This window comes from Mixophyes fleayi, chromosome 3, assembly GCF_038048845.1.
Source record: "Mixophyes fleayi isolate aMixFle1 chromosome 3, aMixFle1.hap1, whole genome shotgun sequence".
In the NCBI taxonomy this organism is placed as follows: Eukaryota; Metazoa; Chordata; class Amphibia; order Anura; family Limnodynastidae; genus Mixophyes; species Mixophyes fleayi.
In genome coordinates this window covers 203,190,888-203,212,496 of record NC_134404.1, presented here as the reverse complement: position 1 = coordinate 203,212,496, position 21,609 = coordinate 203,190,888, and the positions used below count along the sequence as shown (strand labels likewise).

Below are 21,609 nucleotides of genomic sequence, written 5' to 3'. Positions count from 1 at the left end.
AGACTACATGTGCAGGGGGAGAAAGGGGGGAGCAGCCTGTACCATCAATATCAGTCTCTTCTCTAAAAAAAACAGCCGCAGACAGTTGACAGAAACCGTGGATCATGACAAGATTAGCAGCAGGCAGACTGAGACCTGTCACTTTGAGATACATTATTGTCCGATAGCCGGGTGAATTCATACACACTGCAGGATTGGAAGGGGATTGGTCGGCAAAAATTAAACAGTACGACCAACCAAACGACACGATGATCGGCACTTTGGGGCGACTTTAGATCATTGTGTAAGTAAACACACTACACGATATCTGATAAAACAGTCGGATGTTGGCTGATTTGTCCAATTATTGGACGAAAAACCTGTAGTGTGTACCCAGCTTTACAATTGTTCAGACATTATGTAATCAGGTAAGACAGTGAAAGGAGTAGGAGGGGGTAGAGTAGGAGGAGAAGGAGTAGAAGAGAGAGTGAGGTGAGAAGCAGGAAGGGAAGGTTTGGTTTAGCAGAAAGATTGTATGGTTAAGAGCAAAGGTTAGAAGCAGGGAAGGTGTGGGTGCTAAAGTTATTGGAACCTACAATTTAATGCAAAAGTTTTTGAAACCCTTAATTAAATTGCATTTTTCCCTGAATCTCTAAGTTAAAAACACCTTGCCTCATGCCCTTCCCCCTGCACCCAAATCCACACATACACAATGAAACCTAAGTACTCTTAACCCAATCCACTTCTCATTTTCACTAAAACAACTATTTTCTCCAATGACTGCATTGTCCTGTCCTAATCAGACTGCATCTTTCTATAACAAAACACTCACTTCAGCCCTAGACAATGCAGCTCCAGCTACTACATAGAGTCTCTGACAAGCCAAACCCCAGCCATGGCCCAACAAACAGACCCGCTACCTACAAAAATGCTCCCGCACTGCAGAGTTCCACTGGAGAAAATCTCATTCCTATTCCTATTTCCTCCACTATAAATTCATCCTTTCATCTTACAGCACTGCCCTTTCAAATGCCAAATAAATATTATTCAAATCTCTAGTATCCACCCAGTTTTCTAACCCACGTCGCCTCTTTGCCACCTTCAGCTCACTACTTTGACAAACCTGCACATCCTCCCCCTTCCTTCCTCACAGCCTATGATTTTGCCTCCTATTTCAAAGACTAAATCGACACCATTCGACAAGATATTTCCTCATGCCAAATTCCATTCACTCCACCCACTCTACCCACCTTTACCTACATTCCCCAATCCACCCTTAATTCATTCTTTCTTGTAACTGAAAGCTAAGTCTCTGCACTCATCACATCATCTCACCCTACAACCTGTCCACTCGAACCAATTTGCTCCCAACAACTCCACTTCCTCTTCTCCACTGCATGCACACCTCTAACTCACCTCTTCAACCTGTCTCTCTGCACTGGCACATTTCCATCTTCCTTTAAACATGCGCTCATCTCACCAATTCTAAAGAAACCATCTCTTAATCTAGCTTCTTTCTCCAACTAATAAAATATTTCTCTCCTCCTCTTTGCCTCCAAACTACTTGAGCCATTAGTGTACAAACACCTGTCTCACTTTCTCTCCTCTCATTCCATTCTCAACTCTCTGCAATCAGACTTCCGCCCCCAACATTCCACTGAAACTGCTCTCACAAAAGTGATCAATGATCTACTTGATGCAAAGACTAAGGGTCATTTCTCCATGCTCATTCACCTAGACCACTCTGCTGCTTTTGACACTGTTGATCACCCTATTCTCCTACACACCCTTCAGTCCATTGGCCTTCGAGACACAGTTATTTCCTGGTTCAATTCCTACTGCTCATTTAGTGTTTCCACTTCTGAAACATCCCCCCCTCCACTCCCAATATCTGTTGCGGTCCTACATGGCCCTATCCACATGGATGTCCTAACACTACCTAAAGCTCAACATGCCCAAAACAAAGCTTATAATCTTCCCTACTGCCAGAGTCATCACCTGGCCTCAAATCTCCCTTCACTGTCAATAACACCACAATTTCCTTAGTTTCCCAAGCCTTCTGCCTTGGTGTGACACTTCACTTCACCCACTGCTTTATTCCGCACATACAGACTCTCTCCCATTCCTGTCGACTCCACCTTAAAAACTTTGCCAGAATACTCCCTTTTCCTACTCAGCATGCTATCAAAACTCTTATCCATTCTGTTCTCACCTCCCATCTTGACTTTCGCAACCTTCTGCTATCTGGAATTCTTGACACCCATATAGCCACACGTCAATCCATCCTAAATGCTGCTGCAAGATTGATCTACCTCTCTCACTGCTCCACATCTGTTGGTCCACTTTGCAAATCTCTACACTGGCTCCCTGTGTCCTCCAGAATCATATTCAAAGTACTTAGTCTTACCTACAAAGCCCTCAACAACACTACCTCTGCATGCATCTCAAATCTCATATCAATACTCTCCCTACCGCCCTCTTAGATCTACCTCTGACCTGCGCCTTGTGTCGTCTCTCCCGCCTACAAGACTTCTCCCGTGTTGCTCCCCACTTATGGAATTCCCTACCAGGCTCAATCAGACTTACCCACAGCCTTCAAATCTTTAGACAGTCTTTGAAAACCCATCTCTTTTTTAGAGGTGACCTTATATCCAATAACACTATTCACACTAATGCACCCTCACAACTGTCACAATCTCGCCTCTGAACCACATTTGCTCCCCTTGTTTCAGCTGTACCCTCTTCCACTTAAAACGTAAGCTATCTAATGAGCAGGGTCCTTCACAGGCTTTGTTTTCATGTCTGAAGTTTATTTTGTCTACCTTGTATGTTCCTGTTTAATGTATGTACTGGTTTTCCTACTGTATGATGCTGCAGAGTACAGTGGCACCTGATAAATCTACGATAATAATAAATAAAAGTAGTTCATAAAATCTAAGCAGTCAAAAAGTACAAATTAAATATGACACATTTCTGCATATTTTAATGAATGAACACTATTTGTTTGTCTTTTTTAACAGATTGAAAAAATAATAAAATAGTGTATGTGGCATATGCAAAAGTTTGGCCATCTTATTAATAAGTACTTAATAGCACCTCCTTTGGCAGAAATCATAGCTTCCAAATGCTTATTTTAGTCTTTCTATTCGTGATTTAGGATTTTTTCCTACTTGCAGAAATTTTCTAGCTCAGATTTTTTGACAGGGCTCCTCCCATACATTGCATATTTGAGCTCTCACATAGATTTTCAATAAAATGTCTGAGGACTTTAAAGGCCTTTCTGAATATATAAGCTTTCATTCCTATAAGTATTGTGGAGACACATGTCTGGGGTGTCCACACGTGGGTAAAAATCTCTCAGGCAAAGGATTGGATACAAATATAATTGTGCAGTTTACGTGCCAAAATAAACACGGAACAATATCAAAGTACTAGCAAAACAATAATGTTAGCAAATTACAGTCATATAATTACTTGCTAACTAAGCCATAGTTGGTAGTTTCCCTGTGTGGTGCTTTGTCTGCAGTCTAAGACTCTCCCCTGACTTTGAATTGTGAGTTAACGCAGTCAGCAGTCCTATGTCTCACGACTTCGATATCAGCTCGCAAAGCGCACTGTGCCATTGATTCTCCTCCCTGACAAATACACAGATCCAGCTCAGTGTTTCCGATTCAGATGTCCCACTCCTCCTCTGTCTATCATCCCTCATACGTTATACCTTAGTGACACTATTAACTACATAAGGGCAGCACAGTGGCTAAGTGGTTAGCACTTCTGCCTTACAGCACTGGGGTCAATTCCCGACCATGGCCGTATCTGTGAGGAGTTTGTATATTCTCCCCGTCTTTGCATGGGTTTCTTCCGGGTGCTCCGGTTTCCTCCAAAAACATACTGGTAGGTTAATTGGCTGCTGTCAAATTGACCCTAGTCTGTGTGTATGTGTGTGTTAGGGAATGTAGACTGTAAGTCCCAATGGGGCAGGGACTGATGTGAGTGAGTTCTCTGTACAGCGCTGTGGAATTAGTGGTGCTATATAAAAAAATGATGATGATGATAAGGGCTGATGTGGGGTGGAGACAAGGTGTCTAGTTCTCTGCACACAGTGGGGTATGTGATCAGATTAATAGCAGCTCTGGAGATAGCAGGTTTGCTAATTATTGTAGCAGACACATTGTGTTCACATATACACACAAGGGGATAAGAAAAAGATACTCTGATTTACTAATCAAACATATTGCTACATATTAGAGAACTAGCTACAACATAATGGTCTCTTAAAAAGTGTGTGTCTGTCATCAATGACTGTGTGGATAATCCATTTTCCTGCTCAGTTGCACAATGTTAACACCTGGGTGTTATAGTGCCACAAGATCTCTCTGAAAGTGTTATTTAAAATAACAGCACTTCCACTAAATATTATAACATTGGGCTGTGATAAACTGCGTAATATAAATGTACTTTGCACAATAATTACATATAGACATCACTGTACATAATACAGGCACATTTGAAACATAACTGATTATAAGAAATACATTTGCCCCTTTTGACTTTGGAATTAAGTGCAACACATTTTCTATCATAATAAAGCCTGTGATGAAGAAATCAGGGATAAAAAAATATAGTAACTCATCCCCTATTCGTGTGAGAGTGAGGTACAGTTTTTCTTGGTGATAAAGGTCCTTTAGTTTAGTCACATTTATGTTATGCTTGATTTTGAAGAATGTTTTGGATTGCTAACTTGCAGAAATATTCAACCTCTTTTCAGCTTTAAATTCTTATCTGTCTGTTTCTAGGAGATTTTGTTAAATTTGCATAATTCCATTCTCCCTGTGTCACTGGCTGCCACAAAACCCCGCAAATTTTTTTATAAATCCATACCCTTAATAGTTGACATGGAATCCTTTTATTTAAATGATTCACCTGTTTTCCCCAAATTTATATTTTGAAAAAAGGTTTTTGGCTTATATAAATATTGTTTTGTATACTTTAAATGTTGACTTGTGTGATAAGGTCATAGGAAAGGTTTCTTTCTGAAAACTTTCCCATGGCGACAATTTTAACGATATTACCATTTTTAACAAGAATCTGTCAGGAGCCGTGGCGGCCGCCAGCACTGCCGCGACTCAAAACCCCTGGTCTCTGGCATCCTGGCCATCGCTATGACGACCGGGATGTCATTTCCGGTCTCCATGTCCCGGTTACCTAGGCAACAACCGGGACGCCTGTATCTCCCTGACACCGCGCCCGGCCAACTGTCAAACAGCCGGGTGCATTCGCAGGACTAGTTAGGTTCAGCAAAATCATGGTTGTTTAGTTTAGCAGCTGAGCACTGGGCTTACTCATTTGGCAACTGTGCCAGTAATTTATTATGCAAAAACCTGGGAGCACTTGCAGGGCCTTGCTCTGATTGGCTCTTGGCACTATTTAAGGCAGTGAGGACTGAGCCTCACTGCCGGTTATAGCATTTTGTCTCAGTACTGCTGCCTGCTCCTGTGCTATTTTGGTGTTGAAACCTTGGATTGCTTTCTCTGTGTATGACCTCTGTCTGCTACCTGGACTCTGAACCTTTGCCTGTGACCCTGACCTTCTGCCTGTACCCGGACTCTGAACCATTGCCTGTGACCCTGACCCTGCTTGTGCCTGACGTCTCCACCGGTACTCTGTTCAGTCTGTAGATCGCTGGCCTGTCTCTATCCCATGTAAAGTTCTTCAGAAAGTATTTTGACAAACGTGGAGTTAGGCTAGGTACACACTGGAGGTTTTTCAGCCGATTATCGGGCCAATCACTCGGTAAACGACCACTCGGCCACATATCGCATTATTGTGTATACTCACACGATGACCGATAATTGTTCCAAAATGCCGATTGTTGTTTCGTACTGTTCAATTGTTCAATGATCTCGTTCCAATTACCTTTCCAAATCATGTAGTGTGTATGCACTCACAATCACAAACTCCATAGAGTTTATAGTCATTTTCTTTTCAGCCGAAACCTGCAATGAACATGTCCTGGTGACTAAATGTAGAGAGTGCTGTAGATGGAATAGTTTGTTCATTCTGAGACTGAATATTTTGTCAAAGAAACTAACAAAATTCGTAAGGACATGTGGATAGCTATAAAAAGGTGGTTTTAATCAGTGTGATAGGAATGAGTTAATGAGTGACTATTGTGCTGTCATTCTCTAAACAACTAGAGGACCAGATGAAGAGCACAGATCTGAAGGTAAATCTGTCTAGTGTGTACACATGAATCGCCCCCCCCCAGTTGGACCTTAAGTTGCAGGTACAATTATTGTAGATAACAGATTGGTCAGAAAATTCTCCAGCGTATACCTAGCCTAAACAAGGGACAAACAAAACTTAGACAGGAAAGGAGGAGGCAAGGGTACAGGGGCAGTGAGGAAGACATACCCAGTGAGTGACCAGCATTCCTCACAGAGGCTAAGTATATCCAAACTCAAAGGAGAGAATGATCTCTGCAACAATATTACAGTCACACTCCTGACTCACAATACCCAGAGGAGCGTAAGGACTTACAGAATCTAAGTCTTTAAAGTCCAATCAACCAAACCAAGTGTTGACAAATTCCTAGTAGCAAATGAAGATCATTTTTGTGTACATAATGCTGTATTCTAGACCTGTGTACCATTAATCCAGTGTCAGATAAACTTTCTGCAAGTTTTTTGTGGTTATATGTGGGTTACATGCATAGCCAACCAGTTCACTTGCAGTTTTATCAAGGTTTTTCTTAGATCTTCCAGATCTTGGCATGGCTTCAACATTTCCCTAATTCAATTTCTAAATGATAATTTTGAAAGTGGAAATTTCAAGCTGGAAACCTTTAAATATCTTTTTATAAGCTCCCCTGCTTTGCAAAAATCAATTATCTTTATTTTCAAGTGCCCAGTCAGCTGATTAGAGGAGCCCAGGTTTGTCGAAATTAGGCACAACATACTGATAGGTTATAAATCAGATTATTATGCTCTGCAAATTCTGGATTAATTTTAAGCCTAATGCGCTAATAAAGATCTGGGACCGTAAAAGGACATTGACTAAAGGTATGTAATTTGATCAGGAGTGCCCAAACTGTTGCATACAAATGTAAGCTGTGGTTGAGAGAGAAGTTAATTTCAATACACTCTTCTTTTGATAAACTTGTAGCTACCAACTTAAGCCCAAGTGTTTGCTGACAGGGTGAATCAATCAAGTTAACACTATTCTCATAGTAGCAATGGGAGACTTGGTACACACTGAATAATTTTCCGACCGACATGTTATCTCAAACGATTGTACCTACCACTGAAGGCCCGATCAGTCTGGCGATTCATGCATACACACTGACACGATTTACCTTTAAATCTGTGCTCTTCATCTGGTCCTTCACCTGGTCCTCTAGTCTTCAGAGAATAACAGCACAATATTAATTCATTCATTCTTGTCACATTGTCACATTGATTAAAACCGCCTTGTTATAGCAATCCACATGTACTAATGAATTTCGTTAGCTTCTGTTACTCTGAAACGAAATATTCGGTCTCAGAACGAACAAATGAATTATTTCTACTACAGCACTCTCTACATTTATTCACCGGGACATTCATTGCTAGCATCAGCTGAAAAGAACACGTCTCTGTAAACTCTATGGAGATTGTGAGCATGAGTGCATACACAATACATGATCGGTCGGTGATTGGTCAGACCAACCAAATGAAATGATGAGCGGCATTTTGGGACGACTTTAGATCATCGTGTCACTATACACACTCACAAGATATCTGACCAAATGACCAACATTGTAAATTCGTCTTCCGGGAGGTCCGGGGACCAGGTGGGCGTTTGGGTGTGGGGCTCGGAGAATCTTGTCATTTTTGCCCCACCCCCTAAGCTGTTATTACTAGTTTGGCCTATACCAGAAAGGGGGGGCACGATGGCGCGTGAATCACGTCATTAAGCTCCGTTCCCTCCATTCAACTTACTGAACGGGCAGGAATCCGGGAGGTTGCCCGGCTCTCCCGGGAACTCCCAGAAATTCAGGAATCTCCCGGACATTCCAGGAGAATAAGCAACTATGATGTTATGTGCACTGTCTCTATGCATACCCAGAAACTGGGCACACGCATATGTGCCTATGAAGACTTGGGTGACTTTGGCATTTATGCCTGTCTGCACCTGGTTTTACAGGGAGAATTTGTGTGTTCTAACATTGGCCAAGTACTGTAAGGGTGGATAAGTAAGAATTGCAGACTTGAACTCAGATATGCTTTTTACAGGCGCATTATTTGCACCAGTCTAGTGGATGTTACAAATACAAGCTGATTGCAGTTTCACCTCTGAAGCTGCTGGGTGCTTTCTTCATTGATTATGTATATTATGTCATTTTCAGTGTGTATTCAAAGAAACATCTTACTTTAATTTGTGTGACAGAAGGAAAGTTATATGTGCTGTTTACTATCAAGCCTAATAGCAAATGCTTTATTGCGCCTGGTGCATATGTTACACATGCAGAGGTGAACGTATGTTGAGATGTGTTGAAATATGCTATTTTTGCACGCGCATATTTTGACCAAAAGTTATGATATTCCGAGTTGCATTCAACTCTGAAAAAACCTCTTAGGGGTATATTTACTAAACTGCGGGTTTGAAAAAGGAGATGTTGCCTATAGCAACCAATCAGATTCTAGTTATTATTGATTTAGTACGTTCTACAAAATGACAGCTAGAATCTGATTGGTTGCTATAGGCAACATCTCCACTTTTTCAAACTTGCAGTTTAGTAAATATACCCCTTAGTATGTTAGCTGCTAGTTCAGCATACACTTTATCATAATTTAGTAGAGCTATCAGGCAGTAGTTCTAGCAATGTGGGATCTTTGCCTGGTTTGGATACGGCTATGATTTACACTTCCAGTACCTCTTTTGGAAATTGACCTTTTCAAAGCCTTCATTGTATAATTTAGTAAGAAACTGAATTAGTTCTAGTTGAAACAATATGTAAAAGTCTTTGATATAATCATCTGGGCCAGGCGATTTATCATTAATTAGTGTTCTTATTTTACTTAATTTTTCATCCTTTCTACATTGAGGGATCCTTCTATGACTGGGTCTAAATGGGCAGATTTAGGCCTTCTAATAAAGCCAGAAGAAATTTAAGAAACTAGAAACTTGACTGTTGCTCCTTGTTCTATCAGCTGCATTAACAACTACTGTTCATCATCATCATCATCATCATCATCATCATCATCATCATCTATTATTTATATAGAGCAACTAATACTGTTAAACTGTCTTGTTCAGCAATCATTTAATGATCAATGATTTTACTGCTTACAACATAGAATATCATTGGTAATCCAATACTTAGGAAGCTACGTATATAATCTATATCAGGTGGAATGGCACTGTAAATGGAGTGGCACCCAGTTTACAAGTAAAAACAAATGCTATACATTGAAAAGGCTGCCCAGAATTTTGCAGGAATCTCCAGTAAAGTGCTTCTTGTTTTAGTGCAAGTGTTTACAGACGCTAAAATAGGGTTAATTATTCTTTTATTCCATATATATATATATATATTAACAAAATGTAAAATAAAAGTAAAACAGACAGAAAAAGGTATTTGATATTGTATTTGAATACTTTTAATTTGTGCTTCAAAATGTACTTATTATAAAATAGTGTTTTATTTTTTGTTAAGGCACGAAGTTCCCAATCATTTTGCATGTTATTTGTAATCTAGTACATATATGATCAGATTAATGCTTAAAAAAAATAGACTATCACATTTTTAAAATATTACGTACATTTTCACCAACTCATTTTCGTGTCCAGTGATCATTTTTAAAATACAATTCAGCGCTCTCTTTGGGCTGAGTTTGTGAGCAGTTTAGCATTTTGCAATCACAGCTGTTCATGTACAGTACTTTGGTTTCATTATGGATTCATAAGACAAGATTCTCAAAGGAACAGAAACAGACTCCAACATGGAGGAGGATAGTGACAAAACAAGAAGCAATTAGATAAAAAGGTTGAACTGTTAAACATTTTCATTAGAGAGTTTTGGCAAGACATGGGAGATAAGGTTACAGTTTTGGGAAATAAAATATTTTTAAAAAGTCTAAATATTTGAATTAAATTTCTGACTTATAACTCCTATTACATTGCTGTTTGAAAAAATGGCACAATGCCTAATAGTATTTATTAGGATTTTGATTAACAGTGTTTCTCCATGAGTATTTTAACTGAGAGTAATTTAGCAGAAGTGCTCACTAAGCAGTATGTTTTTCCAAATTATAGAAATGTCACTGATTCTGTCTATGGTCAAGTGTTTGTGAATGGTTTTGATGCTTTAAAGGATACATTAGGAACCATATGGGAAATTGCTATAACAGAAAAATGTAACTGTGATTAGCTGTTAGAAAATCTCTACAACAATGTGTATCTAATGCAATGATTTGCACCTCCAATCCCTAACCCTTCAAACTGTTCAGGTGCTAAGGCTATTCAGGTTTGACTGCAGTCAAAATGACTGAGACACTAATTGAGTCACCTGTATTCAAGCAAATATATTCTTAAAACCTGGACTGTTAGCTCTTGCTCAATGTTGGTTTACAAATGGTTTCATTGGTAAACCATTCAAACTGTGATGAAATGGGTCTATAATACTTACTCCATCTGCACCCACCTCCAGGGGCAGGCTGGGCTGGTCCCATAGTGGGCTACCTTGGACTGGGTCACTGGGCCACCTGCATTTTTTTTTCCTTTAAAATAGGCTGCTGAGTCGAGTCTTGCCCCCCAGTCTTGCCCCCCAGGCTGAAATTTGCCAGCCCTTCCATGCCCACCTCCCAACACTTGAAGGTTTCAAATAACCAGTGGGGATGCTATTTGTGCAAAGTGAAAGTGACCAATTATTAAATGAATTTCCCTATGATAAGCCCCATCTTTCTCTTCTAGTAATCTGTAGCTCTTTCAGGGAAGAATATTTTCCCTTTTCCTGTCTGGAAAAAAACAAAGACTTGATAAGTCCTTTTTGGCTTGATGACTGTAGTGGGGCAATTTTGTGAAAGAAGCCTAAGGTTGGATCTTCACCAATTGTTTTTAGAGCTGCCATATGCAACATTTATGCCTGATTAATGAGAAGAAGCTATTGCTTACATTTACATAATATTTTCTACATTTATGAAGCTGTCTTGCTGGGAATCAGCATTCATAGGGACTGTATGTAAACCAATACGTTGTCAGCATCACTTTGCCTTCCTTTCCTTTTCTTACCTTTTTTTTAACTTCAACTTGAGCTATGGCAGAACAGGAGATACTGAACTTTTGTTGGAGTGCTTTATTAAACAGTCTTGTCTTGTTTTATTTGAAGAGAACTGCCTAAGACACAATCTTACATTTCATAGTTATGTGACACAATCTATATTTCCCCTAACTTCCAAGCAACCAGGCATTCCCTGAAAACTCACCCCCTTAGGCAAGCTTAACAAATTCTTGAACCATCCTCTAAATTTACATTAGGATATTGTAGCTCATTACTACCCCTCTACATCATACTTGCTGACTTTTGAAACCTCCCCTTGTGGCAGGTGTATTAGGGGGTGTAGAGATGCCATTGTGTTACCATGGCCCTGGGTCCAAATTATCGGCATTGGCATGACTTAATTATGTGAATTTGCATAATTAAGCCCTCCCCACCCCCCAACAGTCCAGGAGGATGCCTATGCTTTCGAGAGTCCACTAGGACTCCGCAAAATTCCAGAAATTCTGAGAGTAGCCAAGTATGCTCTACATAGTACACACAAAGCTAACTTAAATTATATTCTATACTTAACCAAGTGACCCACAAACCAACATTGCTACATGACTAGATCATAAAACCCCAGTAAGCACTTGTGCAGTTCTGCTGGACCGATATGCAATTTCTGGGGCAACACTGTGGCTTATTGGTTATCACTTCTGCCTCAAAGCACTGAAATCATGAGTTCAATTCCGGGCCATGGCCTTTTCTGTGTGGTTTGTATTGTCTCCCCGTGTTTGTATGGGTTTCCTATGGGTGATGTGGTTTCCTTCCACACTCCAAAAGCATACTAGTAGGTTAACTGGCTGCTATCAAATTGACCCTAGTCTTTCTCTCAGTCTGTGAGTGTATGTTAGGGAATTTAGAATGTAAGCTCCAATGGGGCAGGGACTGATGTGAATGAATTCTCTGTACAGCGCTGCGGAATTAGTAGCGTTATATAATAGTTGCTGCTGATGATGATCTCCAGCACTTGATCTCATGTATAAAATGTATTTTCCTATAGATTGCAAGTTTGCGGACAGGTTGTTTTATTACAATGTTTATTCCTAATTGTAAATTTCTGCTCAGTATAATGTCATTATATCAATAAATGTTAATAAATTATAGTAACTCTATATTTTGTCCTATGTAATATAAACTTTAAAACAGCTACAATAGCTTTTTAAGTATAAATAGTTTTTAAGCATATGATATCTGAAATTTCTGTCTTTTTCAACTTGCTTGGTATTCTTTATTTTTATTTGTGTTTTATACATTTCTGGAAATGGGTAGTTTAATTACTTTACTATTTTTATGTTGTTCAATTTTATGTTAAAAGAGCCCAGGCTGTCTAGAGTAAAATACTGATTTGAGCACCTGTATTTGTACTGTTTAAAAAAACTCTTTAGATATTACAGTATTTTTCATTCGCATTTTAACTGTTTATGATTTGTCACTCAGGTCGTACATTCACCACTACTACAACGGTTTTAGATGGTAAAAATGGATCTGTCCACAAACCGCCACTGAAGATGACGAAAACAGTCTCACAGGACATTAAGACAACGTTCAGCTCCCCAGTAGCATGGCTTCTTGTTGTTGCACTCATAGTGACATGGTCAGCTGTAGCCATTGTAATTTTCGATTTGGTGGAATACAAAACTTTTGCAGGTAGGTCCAAGAAATAACTATTATGTTCATAACTATAAAGAGAAGCTGGAGAATTACACAACAAATCAGAAAATGGAAAACCAGGTGCCACACAATACTTAGGTTGCACCAATGGTGAAAAGTATACTCTAACAATATGCTACTATAGGGTTGAGGACTGTCCATGGGTAAAAAACGTTTTTGTGGAAATGGCAAAGGAAATTTCATGGAGTTATTGGTAAAGGGCAAATTGCTTGGTGAAACAGTACAAATGCCATCATACACTGAAAATTGTAATACATACAAAATAAATAAGAAAGGAAAAAACACATTTTATTATATAAAGTGTATTTGCATAACAAAATGAGCACATATAGCACTGTTGAAGAAAACTGAAAGGACTAATATAAAAAATATAAAATCCAATCATTGTGTATTGCCAGATTAATTCATATATTGCAGAATCAAAAGGAGAAGGGCGAATAGCATGGATCCATATAAACATAAATGTAGCTACTTTTTACCTATAATAGAATACCAGATACCTTCTAAAATATTTAAAAACAATTTAAAGAACAGTTTTTAAAGGTCCAAAGTAGGTCACGCGCCAATTTGCAATTTCCTGCTTTTGTTAGAGGCATCACACGATCTGATGGATTGGGGGAGTACAGGTAACTTATATTTTATCATTTCAACTATCTTCTTTAAATCCACCTAAAACAACGTTTTATGTTATACAATTTCATCAAACATAACCTTCATTATCCCTTTTGGTTCTAAATACAATTTAATTAGTACCATCATACCTCATTTGTTTAGCTGTTTACATTTTAGCATTTTAGAATAATAGAAAGAAATTTACTTTATTTATCTATATACAAATTCTATCTTGTGTGTTTATACATACTGTATATAAATACATTTTTCACATTTTTAAATACAGTAAGAAAATTATGACATTTTCTTGGAAATGCATTTGCTAATAACTCACAATAGAATATATTCTAAGAAAGTTATAACTTTAGAAAAAATTGCAGATTAAAAAATAATTTGCAGCCATTTCCTGATTAATCAACATTATCTTTCTGTCAGTAGAATACTTAGTTTATTACTTCTATTCACAGAAAGGCTTCCGTCTTTCAAAAACTTGACAGTGGGATTAATTTCAGCACAAAATGTAATAAAGTTTCTGGCATTGTCATTTCCCTATTCATGGGTAGATAATGAAATGTAAATTTGTATTTAGTGTTCATTCCATTTAATGTTTGCTACAAATACATGCCTTTCATTATTCAAATCCCCATACATCATGTGCTTCATTTGATGGTACTGCAGATATGGAAATAATGCTAAGATAAATATAAATGGCATTTGTTTATATCATTAGACTTGCTACCACTGCTCAATTTGCATCCCAGATACCGACTATTGGCGATGATTTGTTGGCAACCTACAATATTCTAAATAACAGTTACTTTGCATTTATTGGTATCTACTATACATCCATACATCACACAGGGAGAAATTTACTAACCTTTGGTTGGATCAAACCACAGGTTTTCCTGTGCTTTGATATGCGATTTGTAAACCGAGCGAGGTGCTAAATGCCAAACCGCCCATCAAATTGCATGATTTTACATGTATTAAGCAGAGGTTTTCCAAACTGCATGACACCAAACAAAAAAGACATTATTAAAACAGACTAGATCAATGGACAATCCGTCTCTCCGTGTTGTGAGACCACAAGCTCCAGCATGCTTTGCCAGTAGCTAGCCAGCTAATAGCTGACAGGGCATGCTGGGACTTGTAGTTTCACATCACCTGGAGAGCCACAGGTTGGACAGGCATGGACTAGATCTAGAAAACTGCATGCTGTTTCAGCTATTTTACTTGTTAGAACAAGAAAAAGAGAGAATGAATGAATTAAAAAATCCTCCCTTCCATTTTAGACAAGCCCAGTGCTACTCAGCTAGGGTGGAGCTTGAGCAAGCAATCATACTTCCCTACGCATCTAGTGATTGTCGGCCAGATGCTGAGCAGCTCTAGCTCCCTCCGAAACCCTGTTATGTTAAAATGTAATGCAAGTGCTTGAATAAGTGTCAGCATGCACTGACAGCACATGACTTCTTTTTGCATGCCAGCACTTGTAGAACTAATTCTCTAGTCAAGTCATGAATACACAAGAAGGAGCAGTATACAATAGAACACATATTTTAAATTGACCTTTCCAATTCTTTGTAAACGATACTTTATGCTTTTTTGAACAAAGAATACAATAGGAGTTTAAGGTTGTATGTGGTGGGGTGAGTTTCAAAGCATTTAAGAAAAGGTTAAGCCACTTTAGGATATTATTATATATCCCAACCTGTGTGTCACTGAGATAAATAATATACCAGAAATAACATGTGTTTATACATAACTACACTTGTCCAGTATCTTATGCACTACTTAGAAAAAAAGTAGATAGAAAGATGTTGCTTCAGTATCTTGCCTCACTCTGGGACAGTGTAAATTCGAGGTTGTGTTATTAGCTAACATAAATACTCAGCACAGACTGCAATGGGGGATTTATACACAGTGACAGAGGCCGTCACAACAAGTATAACTGAAATGACATGCTTTATTAGTTCAAAAAATGTATGCGATCAGCAAAAATAATAGGGATTGCTATATTGTATGTGATGGGACGTAGGAGGGGACTTAAATCACTTTCCAACAGAGCTACTGTAAAAGACTCAAGTAATACTAAAAATAATCTTTTATGTTCATACTTAATATATGTCCATTTAAACTTTGGGCTTAATAAATAAAATAATTATTGAAATGTCGCAAAGGGTTCACTAAGCAACGTATTACACACATGAATAAAGGCAAAAACAACAACCAAACAATGACAAAAAAAATCACAGTATTTATCTGGATTGCCAAAGCTTGAAACAAATTCACAGTCCATTGTTTACAGCAAAACCACCTTCCTTGTTTTATTTACCATATTCAAAGTACAAATTTCAAATTCATTAACTATCTCTCATTTTAATAGCTTGTATTTGTTAAATAATATTTTAATTGATGACTAAATTTGGTTTTTCGAAACACTTCAAGCAATTTCTAACTAATTCATTTTAACCTGTGCCATTACAACTAATAAATTAAATTATAGTGGAAATAAAGGAGGAAATTGAGTGTTATCCACTTAAACCAAATTGCCCACCAACCATATTTAATGTGTTCACAGTAACTGCTTCAAAGATTATCAATACATTCTTATTCCACTTTTTTACTGTAAAAATATTCCCACTTCTTAAGCATCTTAGCAATATAAATGGTTTGCTAGATACTTAATATTGCACAGGTTAAAATTTAAGGACAATGTAGGGGTAAGTTGTTTTTGTTATTATTATTATTATTATTATTATTATTATTATTATTATTAATAATAATAATAATTTGCTTTGTTTTATTCAGGATTGTTTTATTATTAAGGGTGAAATTTTATTTAACCATAAACCACTCTAATATACCAAAGGGTCATCTTCGCAACTACAATCCCTCCCTAAATGTTTGCAATGAACAGACACTATGGGGAGTATTCAATTGTTCCTCCGGCCGCCGGAAAAACGAGCGCGTTAAAACTATTACCGTTTATACGGTAAGATTGCGCGTAAAAACCGTTAATACGGTAGTTTACTCGCTGAATTTCACTGCGAGCTGAAATTCAGCGAGTAATTACCGTATTAACGGTAATAGTTTTAGAGCGCTCGTTTTTCCGGTGGCCGGAGGAACAATTGAATAGGCCCCTATGTAGCAGAGTGCATCTAATGTTGGTAGCTGCAACATCATCTGTCCAAGAGGGTTTGTAGTCTGCGGATTTCAAGACTGCTGATATTGGCAGATGACTGGCGTGGAGGCAGGGCATATAATTTCATTGGCAAGCCTCCTCGCACTTATAAAGAAAAAATCAAAACAAAATAAAACTTGCACTAATCCGCCCATGCCATGCCCACAAATAATGAATTCCAATTGTCACTACAAGGCCACGTTTTCCACAAGCCACATCCATACTCCAGTAAGCCAAGTTACTTTTGGGGTCTGAATATTTAGACTGTACTTCCAAGATATATGGGAACTATAATCCATATCCATCTGAAGAAGTGTCTTCAACTTAGGTAATGTTTGGTACAGTCTACTAGATAGTGCAGAGCATTAACTAGACATTTTAGTGTCCAGGGCGAAAGAGAACACTGGTGCCCTCCCCCCTGGTAGTAGTAGGCACCCTTATGGCACTGCCTCTTTTGTGAAGGCAACTTGGCCACAACTTGAATGGCCACAAAATATCTATTTGCAGCACAAATAGAAATATTATTTGGAGACCATGTACAGACAAAAATTGTCCCCAGAACAATGGCACTATTATAGAACACCAGCACATAGAACAGGCACAAGAACACACCAAAAAATATTATTTAGAGACAAATTACTTTGATACAGAAGCTAAAGGTTGCAAATTGTGCCCCTTAGCACCCACCTTTCTGCTCTGTTTACTTTAGACAGCTGGCCAGAGGCACGTTATCCACAGCCGAAACATTGTAAACCTGTGTGTAAAATGCAGGTGCCTTGGCTGCAGGTAATGCTTTGATATAAGTGGATGATATTGTTGCAATATCATTAGAATATTTTCAGACTTTGATTTTAAGCAGTTACATGTGTTACAAGGCAGATTCTCAATTACATTGGTTATTATAGTTTACCAACAATATCTATTATAATTATAATTATTGTAATATTATAATATTATTAGCTATTGAAATTATGTTTAATAGAATAAAAACAATTCTAAACAATTCTTATAATTGTACACAGAACAAATTACTTCAAGAAAAAAAGGTGCTAGCGCTTTCTCCACAAATTTGCTTAACATTCAGTGGCTCATGTCGCACCACCCTACTTACATTATTGAGTTGGTGAATCTAACAAATTATAACAGCTATGCAGGGACTTTTATTGGCAAAATTAACCCTTATGGCTTATTAGGTTTAGTTTCAGTTGGAAATGTTTACCAAGTCATCATCAACATTTATTTATATAGCGCAAAGTCAGACTTACCCTTTAAGCAACTATGGTAAAGTTATTTTTAGTCGATGATAATAATTTGATTAGCAAACATAAACATCTTCTGCCTTATACAAATGTGATCTGCAGATGCATTTTGCTTCAGGATTCTCTTATTGAAAACTATTTGTGAAAGGTATATTGCAATGTATTATTTCATCTGTATTCGTAAAGTCTCAATTGACCAGTGAACTTTTTGCTCTTTGATTCTGCAACTATTAAGTATTATTGTATTTATGGGAATACAATATCTACAGCAGAACATGGCAACCTTTGCAAATCCCCTTCAGCTCCCTTTTTGCTGTAAATGCATCTGCTACAAATGAAAACTAGAAGCTGATTAGGTATCATGGAAGATGTACATTAGTTCAACAAAAGTGTGAGTGCTGAAGGTGGTCCATCACATACCTAGGTTATACATAATTCAATTTTCCAGGGCAAAGTGCTAATATGTTTCCTTTATTTTTCCATCATCATCTCCATGAATGCTCCTGCCACCACCATCAATAGACACCTATTCCCAGTACTGTGATGACCCCTGTTTACCACCTGGTAAAGATACTCTGCCTGCAGTATTTCTGTTATTTATTAACAAAATGTGCTTTGGTCATTGCACTAATATTGTGTATCTGTCTATGTGCTTATAGACTTTATCTTAATTGAATCATGAAGTCAACAAATGTTGCTAAAATATAGAACAAATAAGCATGACATAACATTGCATCCATGAAATCTTTCTCTATAAGAAATAACAATTTCTAAACTCTACATGCCAATTTCAGCACCAGTAACATGTACCTTATGCAGCTGCTTCACCTTGAGCATAGAGAAAGTATAGCTGTTCTGCAGGAAAAAAAAAACAGCTGTTGAGGTATAGACAAAGCGATTGGATTAATATGGAGTGTTTAGGATACCCAATAAACTGTAGTTCTGTTATTTTCATATTAAAGTAAGAATTCTATATAGAAGGTTTTTTTTCTGTAAATTGAAACCTAAGTTGCAAATCTCTCTGGCGGTTGCAAAATATGGCTTCCAGTTATACAGACACAGGCTCACAGCTCTCAGCATGGAATGTGAAGACAGATTTGGGAGGAGGACGAGGAGAATTTTAAAGTACACATAGCTCAGAGGGGCATTCCAAAGCCTTTGTGCTCACTACATCTTGTGATATGTGACTGTGGTTGCCATGGTAGTCCATGACACTGTGCTGAATTAAAAATCATTAATAGCAGCCAGAATAAACAACCCCCACAAAAACTGTAAATACCAACAATCTTCTTATAGCCTTCCACAGTGTTTTATGTTAGAAAACACACCTCCTATTTGTAATGGGATTGCTGCTTTAAGCTATGTCTGGTCACCATTTAGAGACGTTTTATGTTTTAGGAAAATGCAGGATCTATTTTTATTATATTGAAAACCATCATACATGATACAATATTGACTCATATTGACCCATAGGCTACATACACACTGGCATTTGCAATGTCTTTTTTTTATTGCATGTTAAATCACAAGTAAAAAGACCTATATATGTCAATTATGCATTTAATTGCTATTTTATATGTGTTTGATATGCTATAGACCCAATTACACTTGCTTTCACATTTTTTTTAAACATGTGCTGTGACAAAACAGTAAGTTGTTATCTTACTCAAGCCAAATGCTTCTTAACCACATCTCATTGCAATAAAAATCACTCCAATTGAGTTTTTAACTGTGTTGACGCACACCAAATTCACTGTAGTGGAACAAAAGACTTTCAAAAAAACACACTGCTGCGTACTGCAAGTTATGTACCATCTCATTTGGTACAATTATTTTTATTTTACATCCATTTACATGCACTTATCTTCCATCTAGAACTAAATGGCAAACACAGTACTTTAACACCACATAGTCTTAAACGTGTTGATATAGCTGAAATCGGTTGCATCATTTAGAACATACTTTACTACTTTATATGTAGTAGTAGAATTTGATCTCCTGGTATTTTGTCTGCTGTTGAAAGCTACAGTTTCTAAACTCTGTCAGCACTGTAGGCACACATATACAGGCTTTGGCCCTAGGACTTGTTCCTTCACCTACTAATTGGGTCAGCATTGTTAAATTAAATAATTAGTTGCTGAAAGGTTACTATTACTCTTCTGTCAGAAAACAACAACAAGTACAGCAACATAGAGGCCTCACTTTCCTTAGCATTACTGTCTATTGTTGCAGTAATACTGACATACTAAACATGTGGTTCGCATAATGTAACAGTAACACAAAGGGATAATCACTTAGAGCCACTTAACTTTCATTAAGTGTTTCAAGAAGGGGTTTGTGCCATTAGCTAAAAGTCTTCACCTGTAGCTGTTCTGCATCTATCCCTTCCTTCCATACCCTTTGTCCTAATAGGATCTCACAAGCCTGCTGTTGCCAATGCTTTGAAGGAAGCTGAAAGCCTTCTAGGCAAGGATCATTCTTAATCTCTTAGCATGTTGTTTGAGCATGGTTTTAACTCATGAATGCACTTGTGTTTCTGTCTGAGCTTTATTATAACATTACTATAGCCAAATGTGACATATCTGCATATAATTCAAGTACAATCCAATTTCTAGAATTGCATTACATGTTGTTAATTTTGTGTCACTGTGATTCTGTCCGCTGGAATGATTTCAAAATACAAAATTAATCAGTTTAGAATCCTAGAGAAACTTTTCACCTTCCTGGGAAGCAAATTAGTTAGTTGTTGCATATTCCATTCACCACTCAATTAATTCAGTCAGTTCAGTCCAAAGCCCAGATCACAAATGAACAGATATTAACACTTCAGGTAATTAATGCTAAAACAGCGACTACATGATAACAACGCAGAAGTACTTCAGTACTTTTCTCATCCTGTAAACATTACAACAATAATGATAATCATTGTAGGTAAATTAGAATTTTGAAACATAACTGCTGTACTTTAGTTCAGCTTGTCTAGTTATGCATAATTTTGGTCATAAGATTGTGGTAATATTTGGTTATTTTTTACCCAACCATTACCCATAAACCATGGAAATACAAGCACTTGTGTACTTCCTGACATCCTGACATCCTCATGAAATGTGTTGCTGAATGTATTATTTATTTTTCAACACAACACTAATAGGAGTGTATCCGCGCGGTCAAACCCAAAAAGCAGCCCTTCACCTTTAAGTACACAACCCCCTATGAGTACAAACACATAGATACATCCAAACAGAATAAAGGGAAGACGGCGCTAAATGGTGATAGCTAATAGTTCAAATGCTTTCTAAAAATGGACTCCTGTTCTTTAAGTCTATGTAGAGAAAGAAAACATGATTCCACGATGAAATGAGAAAAAGTCCTCTTCCTCAATTAGTCCATTCCATATGTATACATCAGTGGGATATATAAAGGGAAGAGAAAAACAGACATAGCACAGCCTGTATAATCCAAAACATTGGGTATTAATGTCCCTCAAAATACCCGTGCATTTTATACTTAGAAGAGACCACGTGTTGAAACAATCTTCTTAATCTGAATCCAATATGGTCATAAGGGAGAGGAATCCTAAGAAGTGAAATTGAGGTCTCCTTGTGGAA

General features: G+C 37.7%; 1 protein-coding gene across 1 annotated transcript in view; it reads left to right on the top strand.

Annotated features, from left to right (window-relative positions):
* Nucleotides 1-21,609, top strand: part of TRDN (triadin) — a 535,205-nt gene that overhangs the window by 34,560 nt on the left and 479,036 nt on the right. Inside the window, exons 2-3 of the mRNA XM_075200931.1 lie at nt 12,716-12,925; nt 18,524-18,565. Of these exons, the coding sequence (XP_075057032.1) occupies nt 12,716-12,925; nt 18,524-18,565 (252 nt within the window). The remainder of the gene's footprint in view (nt 1-12,715; nt 12,926-18,523; nt 18,566-21,609) is intronic.